Raw genomic sequence first — 26757 nt, forward strand, 5'->3', positions numbered from 1 at the left:
CCTCTTGCTGACATTATTTAATGTCTCGAAATCGGCGCATCCCAATCTCATGTACCAGTCTTTCAAAGGAGGATTTTGGGAGTGACTTTGTGAATAAATCTGCCAGATTGTCACTTGAACGGATCTGTTGGACATCAATTGTCCCTTGATTTTGAAGGTCATGAGTGAAGAAGAATTTGGGAGAAAAATGCTTTGTTCTATCACCTTTGATGTATCCACCCTTAAGTTGAGCAATGCATGCTGTATTATCTTCAAACAGGACAGTTGGAGCTATCTTATGATCAATTAGTCCACATGATGACAGAATATATTGAATCAGACTCCTCAGCCAAAAACACTCGTAACTAGCTTCATGAATCGCTAGTATTTCGACATGATTAGAGGAAGTTGCTGCTATCGTCTGTTTCGTGGATTTCCATGATATAGCTGTACCACCATATGTGAATAGGTATCCTGTTTGAGATCTCCCTTTATGTGGATCAGACAGGTATCCGGCATCTGCATAGCCAACTAGTTGTGACTTGGATCCATAGGGATAAAACAATCCCATATCAACCGTTCCATGAAGATATCAAAAAATTTGTTTGATCCCACTCCAATGTCTTCTGGTTGGAGAGGAACTATACCTCGCTAGTAAATTCACTGCGAATGATATGTCAGGTCGCGTATTATTAGCAAGATACATTAGTGCTCCAATGGCACTAAGATATAGTACTTCAGGACCAAGGATATCTTCATTTTCTTCTTTAGGACGGAATTGATCATTTTTCACATCCAAAGATCTTACGATCATTGGGGTACTTAATGGATGTGACTTATCCATATAAAATCTTTTCAAGATCTTTTCTGTGTATGTTGTTTGATGAATAAAGATCCCACCTTTTATATGCTCGATCTGCAGGCCGAGACACAACTTAGTCTTTCCAAGATCTTTCATCTCAAACTCTTCTTTTAGAGTTTTTATAATTGTTGGAATCTCTTCAGGAGTCCCAATGATATTTAAATCATCAATGTACACAGCAATTATAATGAATCCAGATGCAGATTTCTTTATGAAAACACACGGGCAGATATCATCATTCTTGAATCCGTTTTTGGCCAGATACTCAGTAAGACGATTATACCACATTCGTCCAGATTGCTTTAGACCATATAAGGATCTTTGCAATTTGACTGAGTATAACCCTTGCGAATATTCATTAGATGGTTTAGATATCTTTAGTCCTTCAGGGACTTTCATATAGATATCCCGATCTAATGAGCCGTATAAGTAGGCTGTTACTACATCCATTAAATGTATATGCAGTTTATGATATGCAGATAAACTGACCAAATAACGCAATGTTATCGCATCCACTACAGGGGAATACGTTTCTTCATAATCTATACCGGGACTTTGTGAAAAACCTTGTGCCACAAGTCGAGCTTTATAGCGCACAACTCCATTTTTCTCATTTCGTTTTCTCACAAATACCCACTTATATCCAACAGGTTTTACATCTTCAGGTGTACGGACTACAGGTCCAAAGACTTCACGTTTTGCAAGTGAGTCTAATTCAGTCTTCATGGCTTCTTTCCATTTTGGCTAATCATTCCTTTGTCGACATTCTTCAACTGATTTTGGCTCAAGATCCTTACTTTCATGCATGATATCTAATGCCACATTATATGCAAATATTTCATTGACAATTGTCTTATTTCGGTCCCATTTCGCTCCTGTAAAGACATAATTTATCGAGATCTCGTCATTTTCACAATTTTTAGGTACCTGAACGTCTTCTGGCGTTATATCAAAATTTTGGACAACTGCAGGTGTCTCTACTATGTCTTTTTCAACAGGAATATTATTTACCTCTTTTCTCTTTCGAGAATTTTTGTCTTTGGAACCGACAGGCCTGCCACGCTTCTGGTGTGGATTTGCTTCAGTGGCTAATTGTCCTACTGGGACATCAATTCGAATTGGGGCATTTTTCGCTGGTATATAAGATTTAGTTATCCTCTTTGTATCGAAAAATGCATCAGGAAAATCATTCGCTATTCTTTGCAAATGTATAATCTTTTGAACTTCCAGTTCACATTGCCCTAATCGAGGATCTAAATGCATCAATGATGATGCATTCTAGTTAAGCTCCTTTTCAGGAAGCTTATTCTCTCCCCCTAATGTTGGAAATTTTGATTCATCAAGATGACAATCCGCAAACCGGGCTTTAAATACATCTCCAGTTTGTATCTCAAGATACCTCACTATAGAGGGAGAATCATATCCAACATATATTCCCAATTTTCTTTGGGGTCCCATTTTGGTGCGATTAGGTGGTGCAATGTGAACATATATCGCACACCCAAATATTCTTAAATGGGAAACATTTGGCTGTTGACCAAAAGCTAACTGCATAGGAGAGAATTGATGATAACTCGTTGGCCTCAAACGAATAAGTGCTGCGGCATGTAAAATAGCATGCCCAAACCGAGGTTGGGAGATTTGTTCTCATAAGCAATGGTCTAGTAATTAATTGGAGGCGCTTAATAAGTGATTCTGCTAACCCATTTTGCGTGTGAACATAAGCTACTGGATGTTCAACACTTATTCCATTAGCCATACAATAAGCATCAAAAGCTTGGGAAGTAAATTCACCAGCATTATCAAGACGAATTGCTTTGATTGGATTTTCTGGAAATTGTGCTTTTAATCGAATAATTTGAGCCAGTAATCTCGCAAACGCCAGGTTGCGAGAAGATAATAAGCACACATGTGACCATCTCGAAGATGCGTCTATTAGGACCATAAAATATCTAAAAGATCCACGTGGTGGATGAATAGGTCCACATATATCACCTTGAATCTTTTCTAGGAATTCAGGGGACTCAAATCCAATTTTTACTGATGATGGCCTTAGAATTAACTTCCCTTGAGAACATGCAGCACAACAAAATTTACTAGTTTTAAGAATCTTCTGGTTCTTTAGTGAATGTCCATGAGAGTTTTCAATAATTCTTCTCATCATGGTTATTCCCGGATGACCCAATCGGTCGTGCCAAGTTATGAATTTATTTGGGCTAATAAACTTCTGGTTTACAGTGGCATGTGATTCAATTGCACTAATCTTGGTATAATACAATCCAGATGAAAGTGAGGGTAATTTTTCTAATATAACTTTCTTATTTGAATCATTAGTTGTGATACATAAATACTCATGATTTTCCTCATTCATTGTCTCAACATGATATCCGTTTAGGCGAATATCTTTGAAACTCAACAAGTTCCTCAGGGACTTGGTAGATAATAGTGCATTATTTATTATAAATTTTGTTCCACCAGAAAACAAAATTATAACTCTTCCGGAGCCTTCTATCACATTGCCTGAGCCAATGATAGTGTTAATATATTCCTCTTTTGGCACAATATGGGTAAAATATATATCACTTTTGAGAATTGTGTGCGAACTTGCACTATCCGCAAGGCATACATCTCCATTATATATCCTTGCCATTTTCTTCAAAAACAAATAATAATAAAATGAGTAGTATGCACAGTTAAATTGAATACTTGATCAGAATTATTTTTCCAAGAAACACTGTACATAAAATAATGTCATATACTAAAATTTTATTTTAAAATTTGACACATTTAATAATTTCAAAATTCATAAACATTAATATTTTATTATTTATATACATCACATTTGAAACTTAAATACATAGAAAATAAAACTTAACAATAAATTCTTTACATTATTTATTTACATAGATACTTCACAATCTCACATATTAAACTATTCCATCATTGATCAAATGGCCAATATTTCCTTCAGGGTCCTCAAAGAAATCAGATACATCATAATGAGTGGTGGAATTTTCAGCATCATTTGAAACGAAATTCGACTCTTTTTCCTTATCGTCCTTTTTCAAAAATGCCTGGTAAAGATCAACTAGGTGCCTTGGGGTACGACAGGTACGAGACCAATGGCCCTTTCCACCACAACGGAAACACTTATCCTCTGTTGATTTACTCTGCCCGATATTTCTTTCTCTATCCCACTTCTGGTGAGATCCTCTCTTTCGAACATAATTCTTTTTCCTTCCATAATTTTTGTTGTTATTAAAAGCTTGACATTTACCTCTTCTGGGGTAATGATTTGCCGCATTTACTTCAGGAAATGGGGCGGCGCCAGCTGGGCGCGCTTCATGATTTTTCAATAACAACTCATTGTTGCGTTCAACAACAAGAATGCAAGAAATTAACTCAGAATATTTTTTAAACCCTTTCTCTCGATACTACTGCTGCAGGAGCACATTCGAGGCATGGAAGGTTGAGAAAGTTTTCTCCAACATATCATGATCAGTTATTTTTTTCCCACACAATTTCATTCGTGAGGTGATTCGAAACATTGCAGAATTATATTCATTTATAGATTTAAAATCTTGTAAACGCAAATGCGTCCATTCATATCGGGCTTGAGGAAGTATTACCATTTTCTGATGATTATACCTTTCTTCAAGGTCTTTCCAAAGATCTGCAAGATCTTTTAATGTAAGATATTCATTTTTCAATCCTTCGTCAAGATGACGACGAAGAAAAATCATGGCTTTAGCTTTATCCTTCTGGGATGCATTATTTTCAGCCTTAATGGTATCTCCAAGATCCATTGAATCAAGATGGATTTCAGCATCTAATATCCATGATAAATAATTGTTTCCCGATATTTCAAGAGCATTGAATTCAAGATGAGAGAGTTTCGACATAATGAAAAATTTGTTACCTGAGTCTTCCTAAAAATTTGATCAGAGTCTCGTGCTGATAACGTGTTGTAAAATAAATAAAAGATATATAAAATAAAGATGTATTAATATAAGACTCTAACATTAAAATAATTAGCTCAATAATGATTTGTATATATATAATAATATTATATGTTGTAATGTGTATATATATATAAAGATAGAAAAGAGTATAAATAGTAAAGAGAGAGAGAATTGCATGAATATATATATAAAGATAGATAGAAGTATTAAGAGTAAAAAGAGAGAGAATTGCATTTGTTTATAGTAAGAGAAAGAAAGAGGACATTTTTATATTGCTCTGTAAGAAAGAAAAGAGAGAGTATTTATTTATTATTATTGTGTAAAAAATTTCGTACCATACCCCCTATTTATACATGCATGGAGTCTTAATTTTCAGCATGCATTTAATATTCATTCTCTCTTTGAAAATATGAGTTTTACATAGGAATGGATATCCACGTTGCTCGTTCTTATCACAACATTCGTTATATTGTTATACATAGAAAAAAACGAAAGGGATATTCATCAAACATTGCGTTTAGATATCTCTAAAATGGCACAGTTTTATAACATAGTTTAGGAATTATTATTTTGCCTTGTCTATACACGTGGACAATTAATTGTCATGTATGTTAATTCAAGCCTTTATGTTATTGATTTTTTTTAAACAATGGAAGCTCGACACATAAAAATGGAGCATAAAATAGATATATACAAAAATTAAATCTAAACACAAATTATTAATTTTTTGTTATTTTTTATATTGTCATTAACAATCAATAAGATTAACACCAATTCACTTCTTATAATTCATTGTGTTTTGTCATTGTGTATTTTAAAAATTAAGAGATTAAAGTATCTAATTTTAAAAATATAATAGACTAATTTAAATAATTACTTAAAATAATATTATTAAAATACTTTTTAATATTCTTTTAAGTTGTTTAATTTAAAAATTTAAAAGATAATATTTTAAATATGATAGTGTTTTACTAATATAATTCAAAAAAGATTTGTAATAATTTTTTAATTTATTTTGTTCTCAGGTATAAAGTAACATTATTCTAATTAAAATAATAAAAATATGGTGTCCAAAGTAACATATACTTTGGAAGGAGTCAATGTAATATTTATTACTTCTAGTTTAGTTACAGCTTTATTTGTTGTCAATATAAATATTAAAAGTCAATGAGTTATAGCTCAAATGGCATAGTCTCTCCATACTTAATTAAGAGGTTGCGGGTTCGAGTCTCCTATATTTGATAAAAAAAATATATATATATATATATATATAAATATTAAAAAATAAAATACATATGAATTTATATATTTAAATGTTTTTTTTATGACTATATTTAAATGTACATTCTTATTATCATGAATAACTCATAATATCGAAATAGGAAGACCAATATTCATAAAAAATTACCAATGAATTCATAAAATCCGTAGCATTGGTTATTTTAAGAAGTTTATTTTCTAAAGTTCATGTTGAGTTACTAATTAATTTATTTTATTGAAAAAAACTCAAAAAATATTAAAAAATATCATAATAACTTTATTTCAAATATTAGTAACATCAATTAACTAAAAATAAATTATTCAAATTATTCGCTGTTGTTGAGTATCGAACTCATGTGTGGATCGGAGTTCTATTTAAGATTTATTATTGGCCAATAAATTATTATATGCACAAGATAGAATTTAAATTTTAATATTTATTTAAGTAGATTAATAAGTTAATTATTAGACTTACTAACCAATCAGATTGGTTTTTTAAAACTCTAATTTTTTGGTGGTCAAAACCGTATCTTTTTTGGCGGAGGTCAAAATTTGTTATTTTGGATGTCTGATGACTGAAAAGAAAAAGATTGATGGGCCTAGCCCGGTTGCATTTATAAATAAAATTTACATTGGTGTAGTTTTTGTTAAGTAGAATTTTATTTTGTGAGGACAATAAAATTTGGGATTCTAATTATTGTGATAAGAAGCTGAGTTGATGCCTATTAATATATAGGTGGTTCAGTTTTTCATTGAAATTTTTTTTTGTTTTTTTAATAAATGAAGTGTGAAAGAACAAAGTTTTATACGTGTATAAATAGAGGTTTAAGCCTCTCAGACACACATCAATAATAATTGATAGTAATAAAAATATTTTTCATTTTCTCTCTTTTATACTATTCTCTCTTATATTCTTTATTACAATATTAGTAAATATATTAATTATATTGTGATAGTAATTGTAGTGAATATTAATACTAGAGTTTTCTATTTACACTTTCTTATTTTATAGTTATTATATCTTCCTTAATTATTTATTTTACAACACGTTATTAGCACGAGATTCTAATCAAATTTTTAGGAAGACTCAGGTAACAAATTTTTATTATGTCAAAACTCTCTCATCTTGAATTCAATGCTCTTGATATATCTGGAAACAATTGTTTATCATGGATATTAGATGCTAAAATCCATCTTGATTCAATAGATCTTGGAGATACCATTAAGGCTGAAAATAATGCATTCCAAAAGGACCTAGCCCGGTTGCATTTTGAAAATAATCAAATTTGTTATTTTGGATGTCTGATGACTGAAAAGAAAAAGATTGATGGGCCTAGCCCGGTTGCATTTATAAATAAAATTTACATTGGTGTAGTTTTTGTTAAGTAGAATTTTATTTTGTGAGAACAATAAAATTTGGGATTCTAATTATTGTGATAAGAAGCTGAGTTGATGCCTATTAATATATAGGTGGTTCAGTTTTTCATTGAAATTTTTTTTTGTTTTTTTAATAAATGAAGTGTGAAAAAACAAAGTTTTATACGTGTATAAATAGAGGTTTAAGCCTCTCTGACACACATCAATAATAATTGATAGTAATAAAAATATTTTTCATTTTTTCTCTTTTATACTATTTTCTCTTATATTCTTTATTACAATATTAGTAAATATATTAATTATATTGTGATAGTAATTGTAGTGAATATTAATACTAGAGTTTTCTATTTACACTTTCTTATTTTATAGTTATTATATCTTCCTTAATTATTTATTTTACAACACGTTATTAGCACGAGATTCTAATCAAATTTTTAGGAAGACTCAGGTAACAAATTTTTATTATGTCAAAACTCTCTCATCTTGAATTCAATGCTCTTGATATATCTGGAAACAATTGTTTATCATGGATATTAGATGCTGAAATCCATCTTGATTCAATAGATCTTGGAGATACCATTAAGGCTGAAAATAATGCATTCCAAAATGGCCTAGCCCGGTTGCATTTTGAAAATAATCAAATTTGTTATTTTGGATGTCTGATGACTGAAAAGAAAAAGATTGATGGGCCTAGCCCGGTTGCATTTATAAATAAAATTTACATTGGTGTAGTTTTTGTTAAGTAGAATTTTATTTTGTGAGGACAATAAAATTTGGGATTCTAATTATTGTGATAAGAAGCTGAGTTGATGCCTATTAATATATAGGTGGTTCAGTTTTTCATTGAAATTTTTTTTTGTTTTTTTAATAAATGAAGTGTGAAAAAACAAAGTTTTATACGTGTATAAATAGAGGTTTAAGCCTCTCAGACACACATCAATAATAATTGATAGTAATAAAAATATTTTTCATTTTCTCTCTTTTATACTATTCTCTCTTATATTCTTTATTACAATATTAGTAAATATATTAATTATATTATGATAGTAATTGTAGTGAATATTAATACTAGAGTTTTCTATTTACACTTTCTTATTTTATAGTTATTATATCTTCCTTAATTATTTATTTTACAACACGTTATTAGCACGAGATTCTAATCAAATTTTTAGGAAGACTCAGGTAACAAATTTTTATTATGTCAAAACTCTCTCATCTTGAATTCAATGCTCTTGATATATCTGGAAACAATTGTTTATCATGGATATTAGATGCTGAAATCCATCTTGATTCAATAGATCTTGGAGATACCATTAAGGCTGAAAATAATGCATTCCAAAATGGCCTAGCCCGGTTGCATTTTGAAAATAATCAAATTTGTTATTTTGGATGTCTGATGACTGAAAAGAAAAAGATTGATGGGCCTAGCCCGGTTGCATTTATAAATAAAATTTACATTGGTGTAGTTTTTGTTAAGTAGAATTTTATTTTGTGAGGACAATAAAATTTGGGATTCTAATTATTGTGATAAGAAGCTGAGTTGATGCCTATTAATATATAGGTGGTTCAGTTTTTCATTGAAATTTTTTTTTGTTTTTTTAATAAATGAAGTGTGAAAAAACAAAGTTTTATACGTGTATAAATAGAGGTTTAAGCCTCTCAGACACACATCAATAATAATTGATAGTAATAAAAATATTTTTCATTTTCTCTCTTTTATACTATTCTCTCTTATATTCTTTATTACAATATTAGTAAATATATTAATTATATTATGATAGTAATTGTAGTGAATATTAATACTAGAGTTTTCTATTTACACTTTCTTATTTTATAGTTATTATATCTTCCTTAATTATTTATTTTACAACACGTTATTAGCACGAGATTCTAATCAAATTTTTAGGAAGACTCAGGTAACAAATTTTTATTATGTCAAAACTCTCTCATCTTGAATTCAATGCTCTTGATATATCTGGAAACAATTGTTTATCATGGATATTAGATGCTGAAATCCATCTTGATTCAATAGATCTTGGAGATACCATTAAGGCTGAAAATAATGCATTCCAAAAGGATAAAGCCAAAGCCATGATTTTTCTTCGTCGTCATCTTGACGAAGGATTGAAAAATGAATATCTCACATTAAAAGATCATGCAGATCTTTGGAAAGACCTTGAAGAAAGGTATAATCATAAAAAAACGGTGATACTTTCTCAAGCCCGATATGAGTGGACACACTTGCGCTGCATGATTTTAAATCCATAAATGAATATAATTCTGCAATGTTTCGAATCACCTCACGAATGAAATTATGTGGGGAAAAGATAACTGATCATGATATGTTGGAGAAAACTTTCTCAACCTTCCATGCCTCAAATGTGCTCCTGCAGCAGCAGTATCGAGAAAAAGGATTTAAAAATATTCTGAGTTAATTTATTGCCTTCTTGTTGCTGAACGCAACAATGAGGTGCTCTTAAAGAATCACGAAGTGCACCCAGTTGGTGCCGCCCCATTTCCTAAAGTAAATGTGGCAAATCATTACCCCAGAAGAGGTAGATGGCAATGTTTTAGTAACAAGAAAAATTATGGAAGGAAAAGGAATAATATTCAAAAGAGAGGATCTCACCAGAAGTGGGATAAAGAAAGAAATATTGGGCAAAATAAATCAACAGAGGATAAGTGTTTCCGTTGTGGTGGAAAGGGCCATTGGTCGCGTACCTGTCGTACACTAAGGCACCTAGACCTAGTCGATATTTATCAAGTATCTTTGAAAAAAGACGACAAAGGAAAGGAGACGAAATTCGTTTCAAATGATGTTGCTGAAAATTCCACCACTCATTATGATGTATCTGATTTCTTTGAGGACCCTGAAGGAAATATTGGTCATTTGATCAATGATGGAATAGTTTAATATGTGAATTTGTTAAGTATCAATGTAAATAAATAATGTAAAGAACTTATTGTTAAGTTTTATTTTATATGTATTTAAGTTTTAAATATGATGTATATAAATAATGAAATATTAATGTCTAGGAATTTTGAAATCATTAAATGTGTCAAATTTTAAAATAAAATTTTAGTATATGACATTATTTTTATGTACAGTGTTTATTAGAAAAATAATTCCGATCAAGTATTCAATTTATCTGTGCATACTACTCATTGTATTATTATTATTTGTCATTGAAGAGAATGGCAAGGACTTATAGTGAAGATATTTGCCTTGCGGATAGTGCAAGTTCGCACACCCATTCTCAAAAGTGATATATATTTTACCCATCTTGTGCCAAAAGAAGAATATGTTAATACTATTATTGGCTCAAGCAATGTGATTGAAGGCTCCGGAAGAGCTATAATTTTGTTTCTCGGAAGAACAAAATTCATAATAAATAATGCACTATTGTCTACCAAGTCTCTAAGAAACTTGTTGAGCTTTAAAGATATTCGCTAAAATGGATATCATATTGAGACTATGAATGAGGGAAATCATGAGTACTTATGTATCATAACTCATGATTCAAATAAAAATGTTATATTAGAGAAATTGCTCTCACTTTCATCTGGGTTATATTATACCAAGATTAGTACAATTAAATCACATACCATTGTAAACCAGAAGTTTACTAGTCCAAATGAGTTCATAACTTGGCACGACCGATTGGGTCATCCGGGAACAACCATGATGCGAAAAATTATTGAAAATTCCCATGAACATTCACTAAAGAACCAGAAGATTCTTAAATCTAGTGAATTTTGTTGTGCTGCATGTTCTTAAGGAAAGTTAATTTTAAGGCCATCACCAGTAAAGATTGGATTTGAGTCCCCTGAATTCCTAAAAAGGATTCAAGGTATATATGTGGACCTATTCATCCACTGTGTGGATCTTTTAGATATTTTATGGTCCTAATAGACGCATCTTCAAGATAGTCACATGTGTGCTTATTATCTTCTCGCAACCTGGCGTTTGCGATATTACTAGCTCAAATTATTCGATTAAAAGCACAATTTCCAGAAAATCCAATCAAAGCAATTCGTCTTGATAATGTTGGTGAATTTACCTCCCAAGCTTTTGATGCTTATTATATGGCTAATGAAATAAGTGTTGAACATCCAGTAGCTTATGTTCACACACAAAATGGGTTAGCAGAATCACTCATTAAGCGCCTCCAATTAATTGCTAGACCTTTACTTATGAGAACAAATCTCCCAACTTCGGTTTGAGGGTATGCTATTTTACATGCCGCAGCACTTATTCGATTGAGGCCAACGAGTTACCATCATTTCTCTCCTATGCAATTAGCCTTTGGCCAGCAGCCAAATGTTTCCTATTTAAGAATATTTGAGTGTGCGATATATTCCCATTGCACCACCTAATCGCACCAAAATGGGACCCCAAAGAAAATTGGGGATATATGTTGGATATGATTCTCCCTCTATAGTGAGGTATCTTGAGATAATAACTGGAGATGTATTTAAAGTCCGGTTTGTGGATTGTCATTTTGATGAATCAAAATTTTCAACATTAGGGGGAGAGAATAAGCTTCCTAAAAAAGAACTTAATTAGAATACATCATCCTTGATGCATTTAGATTCTCGATCACGGCAATGTGAACTAGAAGTTCAAAAGATTATACATTTGCAAAGAATAGCAAATGAATTGCCTGATGCATTTTCCGATACAAAGAGGATAACCAAGTCGTATATACCAGCGAAAAATGCCCCAATTCGAATTGATGTCCCATTTGGACAAATTGCCACTGAAGCAAATTCACGCCAGAAGCGTGGCAGGCCTGTCGGTTCCAAAGACAAAAATTCTCGAAAAAGGAAAGAGGTCAATACGATTCATATTGAAAAAGACATAGTAGAGACACCTGCAGTTGTCCAAAATTCTGATATAGTTTTAACGCCAGAAGACGTTCAGGTACCTGAAAATTGTAAAAATGACGAGATCTCGATAAATTATGTCTTTTCAGGAGAGAAATGGGACTGAAATAAGACAATTGTCAATAAAATATTTGCATATAATGTGGCATTAAATATCATGCATGAAAGTAAGGATCTTGAGCCAAGATCAGTCGAAGAATGTCGATAAATAAATGATTGGCCAAAATGGGAAGAAGCCATGAAGGCTGAGTTAGGCTCACTTGCAAAACGTGAAGTCTTTGGACCTGTAGTCCATACACTAGAAGATGTAAAACTTGTTGGATATCGATGAGTATTTATGAGAAAACGAAATAAGAAAAATGAAATTGTGCGCTACAAAGCATATTTTCCCAAATTCTTCTTCGCTCATGATTTTCAAAATCAAGGGACAATTGATGTCCAACAGATCCGCTCAAGTGACAATCTGGCAGATTTATTCACAAAATCACTCCCAAAATCCTCATTTGAAAGATTGGTACATGAGATTGGAATGCGCCGATTTCGAGACATTAAATAATGTCGACAAGAGGGGGAGACTGTACTCTTTTTTCCTTGGTCAGGTTTTTTTTTCTCATTGGGTTTTTCTTGACAATGTTTTTAATGAGGCAGTCCCCATCACAAAGGATTTTGTACTCTTTTTCCTTCATTACAGTTTTTTTTTTCATTGGGTTTTTCTTTAGTAAGATTTTAACGAGGTATAATCCTAAATGGTCATTCAAAGGGGAGTATTGTGATAAGAAGCTGAGTTGGATGCCCATTAATATATGGACGGCTCAGTTTCTCAATGAAAGAAATTTTTGTTTTCAATAAATGAAGTGTGGAAAAACACAATTTCATACGTGTATAAATAGAGGCTTAGGCTTCTGATGACACACATCAATAACAACTGATAGTAATAAAAATATGTTTCATTCTCTCTCTTTTATACTATTATCTCTTATATTTTTTACTACAATATTAATAAATATATTAATTATATTGTGATAGTAATTATAGTGAATATTAATACTAGAATTTTCTATTTATACTTTTTTATTTTATAGTTATTATATCTTCTTTAATTATTTATTTTACAACGCCAATCAAATTATAGATACCCCAATCCTTATTTATGTTTAAACTTCGGCCTTAAACTTAATTAAAGCTTGTCGATTTTCAAGTACATTTGTTGTAACAAAGATTAACGAGCACAACGATAGGCTATTGGTTAGTAATTTGTATACTATTTGCAAACTAATAAAGAGGACAACAAGAATTTGAAATTAGTATAAAAAAATTATCTAAAAGTTATCCAACCTTTGACTGATATGGAGTTTAGATAAATAAATTGATATAACAAATATAATAGATAAGTTTATAGACATCTATAATGCATGAATACTCATACAAAATACAATAAGATAGACACATAATAAATACATTAATTTAAAATTTTTGCTATGCATAAAATTACAATATATATAACATAAACTATATTATAAATAAACTATAATAAATTTTTAATATTTTATCGATGTTAAAATATAAATTAAAATTTAAAGTACTTTAAAAATTTAAAGTATTGTCAGTGTATACCTGCATTCAATCACAAAAGGCATATTAGCGAAAAAAATTATTTTTTAAATTAGTCATAAAAAAATAGTTATAATTGCACAAAATTTCTATTAATAGTGGACAAAAGTTAAATTCATATTTTAATATATTTTAATTTATAAAATATTTTAGATAGCAAATAATGGTTTTAAAATTGTACTAAAGGTGTACATAGTTTGGTCCAGTTTAAAAATTTAATTCAAACTCAAATATTTTAGGAATTAATTTAGTGTGATTTTGCCAATGAGTAATAGCTCAAACGGCATAGTCTCCTCATACTCATCTAAGAGGTTGTGGGTTCGAGTCTCTTATCTTTGGTAAAAAAAAAAAAATTTAGTGTGATTTTATCGGGTTTAGAATCGGATAAGGATTTCTAAAAATATACTTAGATCATTATTTAAGGTGGAATGCAGGTCAAGTTGAGTACGATTTTACCTGACCTATGTGCACCTTAAAAAGACTAAAAAATGTATATATATTTTAAATTAATTTTAATATTATGTTATATTAATTATAAGCATATTATCTTATTTTTAATCACATTTGTTAAATTAAAAAATAAATAAAAAATCAAATTAAAATTTATGATTAAATTCAAATTTAAATATAAATATTAATTTTATTTTTTAATAACAAATTTATTCTTTGCCAATGAATTATAGGTCAAATGACATAGTTTCTCCATACTCAATTAAGAGGTTGCGGGTTCGAGTCTCCTATATTTAGTAAAAAAAAAAAAACAAATTTATTCTTTATAAATAAATGCTTTTATAAATAATTTTTTTTTATAAATTATTGTTAAATTTTTAAAAATTCGAGTTTAACTCGCTTTAGACCCGATTTAGGTTGTACACCTCTAAATTATACAAATTAAAACCCTAAACCTCAACCCTCATCTCTCCTATAGTCCTATGTCTATCTTTACAGTTTCTCTGCACCGGAGACACTGCTGAGGCCACCGATCGTTGTGACTCTGTCGCCGTTCTTCGTACCTCCGTCGCCGAGGGTCGCCGCTCTTCTCTCTCGTCGGGCATTGCCTTTCCTAGCTACTCCGTCTCGTGTAGGTTTTCTTTTTTCTCTTCAACAGTAATTGTTTTTGTTTTAAAAATTTTCAATTGCTTGATATGCATAAGAATGAATGTGAAGCTACTTGTAGTTAGTGGTTCTGATTTTTCTTTAATGATTACTTTGAAAATTATTAAAATTAGTTCTGAATTGAGCTTTGGTGCTGTTGCTTGTTACCTGTTGCTATTGCTGATGCTGTTTGTTGCAGATTTTTTTTTTTCGTTTTTAATTTTCTCATGTTGATGCTGCTGCTGATTTTGCTCCAGTCTTCTTATATGATTGGCTAGTTTTTCTATATGATTTAGGTTGATTCATAAAAGAGAATGGCCGAAGTAATGCAATTGCGCGAGTCTGGAGGACTTTTAAGAAAGAGGAAGCTTGGTAAAAAGCAAGGACATAAGAAAAAGCCAAAGCTGATGCCACCGCCACATGGACAGAAGAAAGTTAAAGTAGACAAGAAAATGAAAAAACTCTTTCGCAAGCGTGCACGCGAGTATAATTCTGATGATGATGATGAAGATGAAGAAGAAAATGAGGCCAGTGTACCTACTACCACCAACAAACACAATGGGGACGAGATAGATAGTGAAGAGCCATCTGAAGACGAGGGCAAAACAGAAGGAGGACGAAAAGGGAGGAATAAGAATGCAACTGATGAGGATAATGAATTTTCTGAGGATGAGGGAGGAGAAGACGATGGTGTAGTTCAGCCAGGAATTATGAAATTCACCGAGGGGGTTAGGGCATTTAAGATGGCTTTCAGGAATATTATAAATAAGAGTGTTTCCGAGGACTTGTTGGTAAGTTAGAACCAAGGTGATCAAAGAACATGTTTATATTTACATAAACCATACAAATGTGGTTTTATAAGACCTTGATAACTCTGTAGGGTCCAATATTATCTGGGCACAAGAAGCTTATTGCCGACAAGCTTGCAGAGGAAGAAGCAGAGAGAGAGACCAAGGGGGAGGCAAAAAAGGAAAAGCAGAAGGTAATTTTAAAGTTCAAGTCGACCATGATCTTATTGTCATGTAACCTTGGTTTAAAATTTATATACATATTAAGTGTGTTGCTTCAAACTTTCCCTATTTGGCAATTAATATTCTTATTGCTGGTTACAGTTAGCAGAAAAGGGGCATGTCACACCTGCTAACTATTTGGTTCCACATGAAAAGTTTTTAATAAGTGTTGCTACCAAAGGAGGTAACCATATTGGTTGTTCTTTTAAATTCAGGGTTATGGCTTCTTTTTTATTTTGATGACTTTCATTTTCCTCATACTGATTCATAACTTTTGATAACGGATGACCTGGTGTTGCTTTCAGTGGTCAAGTTGTTCAATGCTGTAAGTTTTCACTTCACAAACTTTGGTTTTGTTTATTATGTTTCTATCTCTTTCATGCACTGTATCTTTATCATTATTTAACCAGAGATTTGATGCATGCCTGTTTAGGTCAACAAGGCACAGTCTGCTCAAAAAGGGTTAGACCCCTCAAGGACTAAGGATGCAAAAGGTAATCTTTTTATTGCCATAAGAGTACAAAGGAGACTTAAAAAATGAAAATTCATGTGTAGTTCTGATAATTGAATCATGGAAATAAATATTTTTTTTTTTTGGTTGGGGGCGGAGATAATTGTTTTATTTTTATATTATCTAGGGAAATTGTGACTCCCATCTTATTAACTCATTTGCAATTGTGTTTTCATTTTTTTTTAATTTTTAATAATTACAGTGTTTTGTTTTTATATATTTGTATCTGATTAGGTTATTCCAGTCTCGATCATGACTTCATGCTTTAACATGAGCATTTATCGCAAATTCTTACTCTGCTTGAGTATCATTATCGTAGGAGGAATAATTAAAACATTTGACAATCTTTCCCTGTTTTCTAATGATAAAATGTTTACAACCAATAAACTGTAAGCGTTAATTTGCAGAGTGGCAAAACTCACAGATGGGAGTCCATCTTTATGTGATTTCTTACTATAATAAGCAACCAGACATGTAGTTATGGTTAGAATTGAGCATAAAACTGAAAGAGAAAGCATAAAATCATAAAGCTTTGTAATTTTGTGATTCTCTTGTTATTAGTGACCACCTGGTATGCATCATTTTTCGATTCCAATTATACAAATATATTTCCAGCTATGTATGTTACAATGTTCATTAACAACTATTTTGCTTGATAGTAGTTTTTATGCTAACCGTTCATTTCTGGGACAGATTTACATAACTAATAGATGGTGGTTACTTCCATGAAGATGCCTTCATGGAAGTAGCCACCTTAATAGATATATACATTGGAGTGTTTGTACTGTCTTGAAACTGTCACTCTATTCCCAGTAAATTCCTCAGTTTTGAATCAGTCAAAATGTAAAGAAATATGATTAATCACATGCTTATTGTTTTCAGTGAATTTAGTCATCATGTAGGCAATGATTTTTTTTATGACATGTCCAATTATAACTATCTAATGTGTGTATGCTGCCAGAGATAAAAAAGCGGACCAAAGCAGCCTTCTTTTCAGAGCTAGGGAAGCCATCGTTTACAGCAACTGGCACCTCAGCAAAGGTGACACCTTATGCCCTTTTCTCCTTTAGGTTATACTTTCAATCGTAAGCTCATTTTTAGGATAAATAACTTCATGGTATTATTAAGCAGCCTATGTTCTATTTTTTTCCAGCCTTAATAACAAGGACAAACGGGTAATAACCATCAAAAACTGCATTTGGTGGATTAAACCATCAACTATGACAAACCGGAAAAAACAAGTTGTTATTATTATTATTATTATTATTATTATTATTATTATTATTATTATTATTGTTTGTCCTCTTTATGGGCTGTAATATAGTTCAATTTTGAAAAGGAAGGAAAACACATTCCTATGACTAGCAAATCGGGAAAGGGGATATGGTTCATTCAGCTTAATTAAATACTGAATTGGTAACAAATGAGTGGGAAGGAGAGAGATCTTGAAAGATCTGTAATGGGGAAAGGAAATGGAATATTAGGCAGAATATTGAATGAAGTTGGAAGATAGTTGCCTACTTGTATTCCTATTCTTCTTTTTCTTGTATACATAATGCTGAGCTGATTTACCACCTACTGGAATTTTGCATGGAACAATAATATGCATAGGAAATTCCATGTTTTCTTGTTCTTTGGTGCTAGTATCTAGGCTTTTGAAGTCCTGTCCCTATTGCTGCTCCTCCCAAAACCATGAAAGATAGTATTGTGAAGAGGACGAAGATAATGGAGAGGGGAGGACAATGGAATTTGGTTAAGTGACATGGTGTTCATGTGGTTTGCTACCATCATGATAAGTGAACTTTTATTATTGTATTTTGTTCTAGGTGTCGCTATTAAGGTTATGAAATACAATCAACGGGATGATGCCTTAAAGGATGAATTTGATTAAGTTGCAATCATGAAGCTGGGGCATCATAAAAATACTGTTTGTTTCATCAGTATATGTACAAAATATCTACATTTATGTACGGTAATTGGGCATATGCCTGGAGGAAGTCTCTGATTATTTGCACGATAGTCATAATATCTTTGGAGCGATATCTGTTGCTGAAGTTTGCAAGAGGCATGCGGTACTTGCCTAAAAACTGCATCATTCATGGGTTTCTGAAGATGACCGCTGTTAGATAGATACAATGGTGTGGAGCTAGGTGTTTTTTTAGTTACTTGAGGAGTAGAAAAATATTTAGAGGGCTAGAGGCTGAGGTTTCCTGTATGCCCAGAACACTTATCTTTTCTTCGTTGCCATTGGTATAAAATCTTTGTTTTCTGTTACGGAAATTAAAAAAAAAGGGAAGAAACGTAATAGATTCTACAGAGTTTCATACAGCTCAATGACAGCATTATTCATACATTAGCTCTTTTATATTCCCTCTTGATACTTGTTCCAACACTTAGCATAGCCTCCAATGAGAAGGGAAAACGTGAGCCTGTGATAGGAGTTGATAGGTTAACAGGTTGTGTCCCACTCTACATAACTAATTACTGGGTTGGCAGAGAATGGCTGTGTAAGACAGGAAAATCTTGGAAAATATGAATTTTGAGGGATATTTGTACTGGGAAAAGGCAGTGGAACGTTAAGCAGAATACTGAGTGGACACTGGAAGTAGAGGGCTCCTATAATTTCCTTGGTCTATCCTTTTCTTCCTTCTAGACATGCCTCAAACTTGATTAATATATAGATGAATTTCTATATTTTCTTCATTGATGGATGTATGCAAGATAAACCTTTGTATATATGCTATTAAATGCTTTCATGTTTTCTGAAGAGGAATGACAAAGGCTTGTTAGATCTATACAACCATATTTAGGGTTGTTAAACATGTTTGTACTAGGTGGCTTTCTTCCTTCTGTTGCTTATTATCGAACTTCCTGGTTCTTGTTATTCAGGCGAATGCACGTACAGGCAAGGTAGAAGATGAACAGCCTGCTTGGGCTCCGTTACAAGACAATTATATGCTCACAAGTTCAAAACTAAAGAATTGGGACAAAATGCCAGTAAGAATCTTTTGTAACTAAGTTAATTGTGTATTCTTTTGTTATGCATTTATGCACTCATTTTTGAACATTTCCTGCAGGATAAAAGTGTCTCAGATGAGGTTGAAAGGGCATCCGAAGATAGTAGCTCAGATGAAGATTAAGGTTGTAGAAGATGATAAAGGCCCTCATTACGATATATGTATCATTATGGGGACTACGGTTTTGAAATTTTAAAATTGGTATTGGCGGAGGAAGTTCTTATTTTGTTCATTATTATAGATCCATCTGCCTGTGTACTAATATTTTTGTTTTTATTATAATGTTATCATGATGTATTTTTTTGGATAATCAAGCATGATAATTGATAAGTTTTTGAGATAGTAATTTAATAGTTGCCTATTTATATTTGTAAAGGTCTATGGTGTGAATCCTGAAAAACATCCACAGGTGTATGAGTATGACCACTGGCTTCAAGCTGAAATGTTCAGACAGTAGATTGTTAGGTGTTGCTCATCTAAGTCATGTTTTTCTCTAACTATACCATAGATTTTTTCTTATGTTTTTAGTTTTTTAATAGATAATTTCTGGGCATTGGATTATCACAATTAATTAGAAAATAGCATTTCAGATATGGTAGTTGCAATCAAATTATATGAATATATAATCATTCAAAATCATTATTTTGTGTTCTAAAGCAACAAAAGCTATAATTACAACAAAAAATGATGACAAAATGCGCAATCTAAACTAGCTCCCTCGAGTTTGATATTTCAAGTTTTCAACCTCCTAGGACTCATCATTTCCTTTCTGAGAGCACAACTTGGTAAATCACTGGCCTAGCTACTGGTTTTTGGGAGGAGACAGGCGACTGTAGGGGTTGTACTGTTGTTGAGCAGTGGAAAGATAGATTGTAATTCATTTCCTAACAATTAAAAGTTAATTCTAATTAAATTAGAATTAGATTTTTAAAATTTCAAAATGTTATATTTTAATCCTTGCAAATAATTTTTGAATCTTTTTACCCTTATAATATCACAATTCACAACTACATGTTAAATCTAAGAGAATAGAAGACTAAAAACTTTGTAGTAAAAAATGAGAAACGAAAACCAAATAAAATTTCAAGAATCAAAATCAAAGTTATGCATATTTATGTGGAACTGCAACCTTCTGAGACCATTGTGAGCTAGTTGCCTGTCATTGTTCACAGAGAGTCGCTTTAAGGCTAGCTCACCCGTTTAACACGTCACGTCACGTCACCAGCTTACGTTGAAGTTCAACCACATCATGGAAGCGCTGTGTTTGTGTTGAACACCAAATCACCAAATATTTGAGTGATTCACCAAAACAGCAAAACTAAAACAATATATAAAAAAAACTCGGTCTGTCCTTTGAAACTTGGGCAATGGAAGAAACCGGTTGTTTTAGATAAGTAAATAACTCTTATAAAATTTAAAGATCAGCTTCCTTCTCTCTATACATTTCGACTACCTTTATACTGCATTTCATACACAAAAAACACTAACCCATATCCTTTAAAAGAACGAAGAAAAATTAAACCATAATAACAAGGGCTGTGAAAACGTTTTTTTCTTTTATCCCTAATTCTACAATTCACATTGGAACTGACGCTGATCAATCAAGTCAAAACTGAACCGTTGAAAGCCTGGAACTGAAGTCCCAACTCCATCTTGCACGAACCGTTATCACTACTTACCCCGCCACAAAAATCCTTCAAATCAATTCTCCTCTTCTTCATTGGCACCACAACGTCATGCTCACGTGACACCGTTTCAAACCCCAGCGTCAGCTCCAACCCAACCTCGTTCCCGCAGACTTCGGCCGAACCACCACTCCCCTTTGCATCAGAATCCGGTTCGTCATGGAACCGAACCGTAGTCGTAGTCGTCTCCACCGACACGTCACTTTCGATCTCCTTGCTCTCTCCTTCCGCCGCCGTAGCAACCGCCTCCACCCGTTCGTGGCTCAGCGATGACTCGTGACTCGACGCGCGCTTCGCAACCTCGGCCACCTTGGGCTTCTTGATTCGGGAGCGAGTCTTGACTCGCTTAGTTTCGTGAGACGCGGCGGTTACGGTGTTGTTATCAGGCTTGGACACGTGGCGTATGTCATGAGCCTTGAAAGGTGGACCACGGCCGCTCTCCGCCAGCTCCGAATTTATCGGCGTGATCGGCAGTCCCTTCAAAACCGCTTCGACGGCGGCTTGGCAGAGCTGCCAGCTCCCCGACCACAACAAACCCACCGATCCATATATCGGGTTCACTATTCTCCCGCATGCCTCGTATAATAACGAACGAAAAACCGCTGCAAAACCAACCCAAACAAGAATTGTTATAAAACTGAACATTCTATTCAAAAAACATGAAAGCAGTAGTGTGAAACTAACCAGGACGAAGGTGATTGGGGCCAGCGTTGATGAGGTTGATGAGACCAGCGCGGCCATAGAACTTAGCAAGGAAGAGAGTAGCATTGGCTTGAGACTCTGCGCTCTTGATCCACTCCAAACACGGTCTTATGCTACAATCCTCGCTGCACCCTTTCCTCAACACTCTGCATCCGTTACAACTCATCCTCATTTTTTATGTGAGAAAAGATTGATTGGAATTATTGGTCTGCGGGAGGAGGCTATATACATCAACCGCTGCTGGGTTTTACAGCTTTCTAGGGGGGACGCAGCTGTTTTTTAATATTTGTTTTTTAATGGATCCAATATCATTTTATTACTAATCAACATATTTTTATTTTGTAATTTTTTTTAAAAAGATATTCAACATGTTGGATTTGGAATCACTTTCTACTTTTCTAGTCCTAATAAGCGAAGCTTAACGACTTCGTTTTCTTCCATTTTTGTTGGGGGAACAAATCCCACTCTTCGTTATAGCGCGTCTCCACTCTCAAATTGTCTGAATTATGAGACATTATATCACTAAAAATTCACGTCTGAAGTTCAAATTTTAGATGATTTTATAAATTTGATTAAATTATTATTTAATATTTTTTATTATTAATTTTAAATAAAAATTTTGTATGTGAGTTCTTATCTTATATCACATTAATTAGGTCTTATGAGTCTAAATTACTTTCAATCTTTTTTATAAGTTAAGTTTATTTTTATATATATAATACAAATAATATTTCTATGAAAATTGTTGGAATAATTGAGTGATGCATGGCAAGCCAGGTAGAATTTCGGTGTCAGTAGGACATAAATTATGGAATATTTGCTCGTGAAAGAGAGGGTAAAAGTGTCAGTAAAAAATTATCGTGTCAGGTGCATGCAGATGAGAACAAAGGAGGCGCGTGGGAGCACGCAAAGATGTCAGGGGTGCGGTCGAATCGCCACATATCGTGGAGCAGAGGGTCCACGGGCACTGGTTTTTGAATGAAAAAAGAAATCAGAAAATGGAAACTCCTGGTTTTTGGGAGGGAAAGGCGGTTTCAGGAAAAAAAAAGATAAGAAAAAAAAAAAAAAAGAGAAAAAACAGAGACTGGTTTCTGGGTTTGGTGATGGGACTGTGGGCGCAGCTGAAGAAACTAGAAGGAGACAGACACACATGTAAGCCAATGGTTTTTGGATTTAGATTTGATTAATTAATTAATTAATTAATTAATTACTATTAATAAAGTGTAATAATATATTAAGAATATTAATCAAGACTTTTTTCAAAAGAAAATTGTATTGAAAAACTAAAAATGCTCGAAATGACTTCTTTCTAATTTTTAAAAATAAAATTAATAATTTTAAAAATTATTTTATTTTTAAGAATTAATTAGTATTTTTCTCTAAAATGGACAATAATTTATTGTAACGATTTATATAAAATAAATATAAATATATAATTAAAATGTAACCAATATCTAATTATTATATTTGAGTAATTTTAAAACTTATTTTATTTAATTATGTAATTTATTTTTAAGTTTATTATTTTTAATAGAATATTCTTATGACCAAAATAGAAATTATAGCAAAAAAATATAATTCTTTTTTATATCTTAAAAAATTAAATTTAGAATATTTATTTACAAGTTTTAATTATAAAATAAATCTATCCTATTAAATTTTTTATATATAATGTATCCATGTAAAATTAAAAACGACAAACAACTAGTGTATAAGACAAAATTCGAATTAAGACACATAGTGTTAATATTTTGGTTTTGGTCATTATAGTAGTGATTTTTTTTCTCTCACAATATTTTTTAATTCTGTCGTAAATTGGAGCTTCATTTAAAAATTTATTATTTAACCAATAAATTATTATATATATAAAATCAAATTTAAATTTTTAACAATTATTTAAATAAATTAGTAAATGAACTACTAAACTCACCTAAATCGATTAGTAGTGTTACTTTTAAATAGTCTTAATTTTAAAATATTTGGAAGGCTTTAGTGGCTAAGTTTCATTGAGTGCATTAAAATAGCAGCTACTGTTTTTGCACAAGTGTGATAGGACGATAAAGTGTGTGTTAATTTTGCTGGCGAATTAAAATTTATAATTAGATGGATATATATTGATGCTTTTTCCTCCATTCTCAGCGATAAAAGGACCAATTTTACAACGTTGATATATTATTTGAGTAGATTACAATGTTATAGTTATAAAACAACTAATATATCATGCAGATTGTTTGAAATTTGTAATTTGAGGAAGGAAATATGTTTGATTTAATTTTTCGTTAACACGAAGTTTCATTCTCCACACTTAATTAAATGCTTAATTAAACTTGTCATCTTTTATATAGATATATAAACTGCTTGACTTTTAAAAAGAGAAAAATATAAAGTCACACGATGTGTTTGAAAAGCTTTAAAATTTTTTTTTTAATTTTTGATTTATGAAAAATAGTAGCATTAATGTTTGATATAATTTTTAAAATTAAATTGTCGTTTTCTAAGAAATTATTTAAGTGTTTATAAAAAAGTTAAAAAAATTTCTCTTATAATAAAAAGCTTTTTATCACATTTTTTTTAAAATAGTATTTTTAAAACTAAAAAACCAAATACAAAATAACTTATTTATAAACTACTTTTAATATAAGTAGTTATTATTTAAGCTATTTTTTCAAAATAAACTTAATTAAACTGTTTATCCAAACTGGACCTAAATAAGAAAATACCCAAAATATATAATTACGACCAAAAAATCTCACCATAAATAAATTAATGTACATTTAAGACGGGAAGTGAGCCGAGTTGAGTTAGATCAAGTTCAAGCTCGTCTCACAAAAATTGCGCTTGACTCACGGCTCGACTCATTAACAATTGAGTCTATTTTTTAAACTCAAGCTCAGCTCACCAAAAATTCAAAACTGGTTCGAGCTTACGAGTTGGTTCAAATAACAGGAACATATCCTATAATTCTATATCAATAAATTATAATTTATATATATTAAAAAATATTAAAAAGATCAATTTTATAAATTAAAAACCTAAAATGAGTAAACAACATCAATTAATTATATTTTTTATTGACTAGAAAATAAGAATTAGGATTGAAATTTGATAAAGATTCACGTTGAAAATGCACCATTTTTGTTCTGTTGACTAATGTACAAATCAAAATATATATGTAAAATTATATATTATTATTTTATATGTGTATATATAATATTAAAAATATAAATTAAATATATATAAGATATATGTATATATAATTGAACTAGTTTACGAGTTAATAAATTGAATTTATCAAAGTTTAAATTCGACTCATTTAATTTATGAGATCAATTTTAAGCTTAAGCTCGACTCACAAACTCAGATTATCGAGTTATTAATAAGTCAAGCTTGAACTGGCTCGTAAATTGAACTTCTAGTTCTAAGGACAAATATCAACTCCCACGACCCATGTATTATTTTGTATATAATTTTTATATCTTTTATTTTTGTGTTAAAATTAATTAATAAAAATAAAAACATTATCTTTATATACCACAAAAATATTTAAAAAAAATGATATAAATAAAAAATAACACAAATATTATTTCTCGAATTAAATTCTATGGACGCCAAAACATATCAGCTCAAATAAAACGCAGATTTAAGTAACAAGACAATAAAATTGATCCATAACAACTTTAAAAAAAAAAAACATTTTTTTTTTCTTTTGAGAAAAATCCAAACCCCAATGTCATTTCTAATTTCTTAATCTTTGTCAGGTCTTAATAAGGTCCCATATAAAAATGATGTTCCGCATCGTGATGATAAAATTAAGATATTGATTAGTTGGTAATCACACATGTTAAGAGAATATACATTGCCATTTTAAATGTTTATACAGATATTTAAATGCTTAACAATACTAAATCAGTTTTAATTAATTGTAGAAATTCTCACATGATATAATGACGACCTAGCATAAATTCATAATTAAAAGTAAGTTGTTACAGGTTCATGAATCTATCTCACTTAGCAAAATTTCAACTCCTCCTACAGACACTGAATTTTAAATTACCACTTGTGATGGCCTAGCTAATTACATAAACAAATTCTTTGCATATGACTTGGTCCATATCTTCCACTTAAAGAGAAATATGTCATTATTAAAAATAAATTGTTCATATAAAATGTACTAAGTATTTGGAGGTCAAGTACTAGAATTGGAAGAAAAAACATCATTTGGGAGATTCTTATTTCTTTTATAATTGTGGGATTTTAATGGGGTCAAGTTAGGTTAATCAAATTTTATATTGTTAATAATTAAACTTGGACGCTGATCGCTGGATTATACATTGAAAGGAAAATAAAAAGGAATAATTAATTATAAGAAATTTAAAACTTTTGGTGTGATATAATTTATAAAACCATCTTTCTTAAATTTATTCTATATTATTGTGATGTAGTGATAACATATAGTAATACCTAGAACAAAAAGTATAGTTTTCTTCTCTATACAAAATAGGCTAGGTAATGAAAGAAACTGACTAGTATATATGGTTGTTATTGGTAACAAAATGGGTAATGGTAGGTAGAAAAAAAAAAGTCAGAATTTGTCTTATTTAGCATTAATTAATTATCGCAACAATTAATGAATACTAAATAAGACAAGTTATAGTTATTTTTTACTGATTTTCTTTGGTTACCAAATATTTTCGTAACAAAATATGCCAAAATGTGGCACAAAATAATATTTCATCCGTTATTTATTATATTGAGCCTGCTACACATACAAGCTTACAAGCTTACAAGTTGGCCCAGCC

General features: G+C 31.3%; 2 protein-coding genes across 3 annotated transcripts; one reads left to right on the top strand and one right to left on the bottom strand.

Annotated features, from left to right (window-relative positions):
- The first annotated feature begins 14799 nt into the window (after positions 1-14799).
- On the top strand, positions 14800-19938 carry LOC112782409 (uncharacterized). 2 transcript variants are annotated; one of them, XM_025824767.3, is made up of 9 exons: positions 14800-15019; positions 15330-15824; positions 15914-16015; positions 16146-16227; positions 16349-16368; positions 16477-16537; positions 17516-17595; positions 19444-19551; positions 19632-19938. In XM_025824767.3, exons 2-9 carry the CDS (start codon positions 15348-15350, stop codon positions 19692-19694), a joined length of 993 nt encoding a protein of 330 aa, XP_025680552.1. In that variant the 5' UTR covers positions 14800-15019; positions 15330-15347; the 3' UTR covers positions 19695-19938. The 2 variants fall into 2 exon arrangements, with proteins under 2 accessions (XP_025680552.1, XP_025680554.1); XM_025824769.3 differs by having other exon boundaries at positions 14823-15019; positions 15312-15824.
- Positions 19939-20939: 1001 nt separating this feature from the next.
- LOC112782410 (LOB domain-containing protein 40) lies at positions 20940-22450 on the bottom strand. The gene is made up of 2 exons (XM_025824770.2): positions 21941-22450; positions 20940-21858 (listed from the first exon to the last, which is right to left on the bottom strand). The coding sequence occupies exons 1-2, from the start codon at positions 22128-22130 to the stop codon at positions 21173-21175; spliced, it is 876 nt and encodes a 291-aa protein (XP_025680555.1). The 5' UTR covers positions 22131-22450; the 3' UTR covers positions 20940-21172.
- Positions 22451-26757: the final 4307 nt, after the last annotated feature.

The sequence above is a fragment of the Arachis hypogaea genome, chromosome 20 (assembly GCF_003086295.3).
Source record: "Arachis hypogaea cultivar Tifrunner chromosome 20, arahy.Tifrunner.gnm2.J5K5, whole genome shotgun sequence".
NCBI lineage: Eukaryota > Viridiplantae > Streptophyta > Magnoliopsida > Fabales > Fabaceae > Arachis > Arachis hypogaea.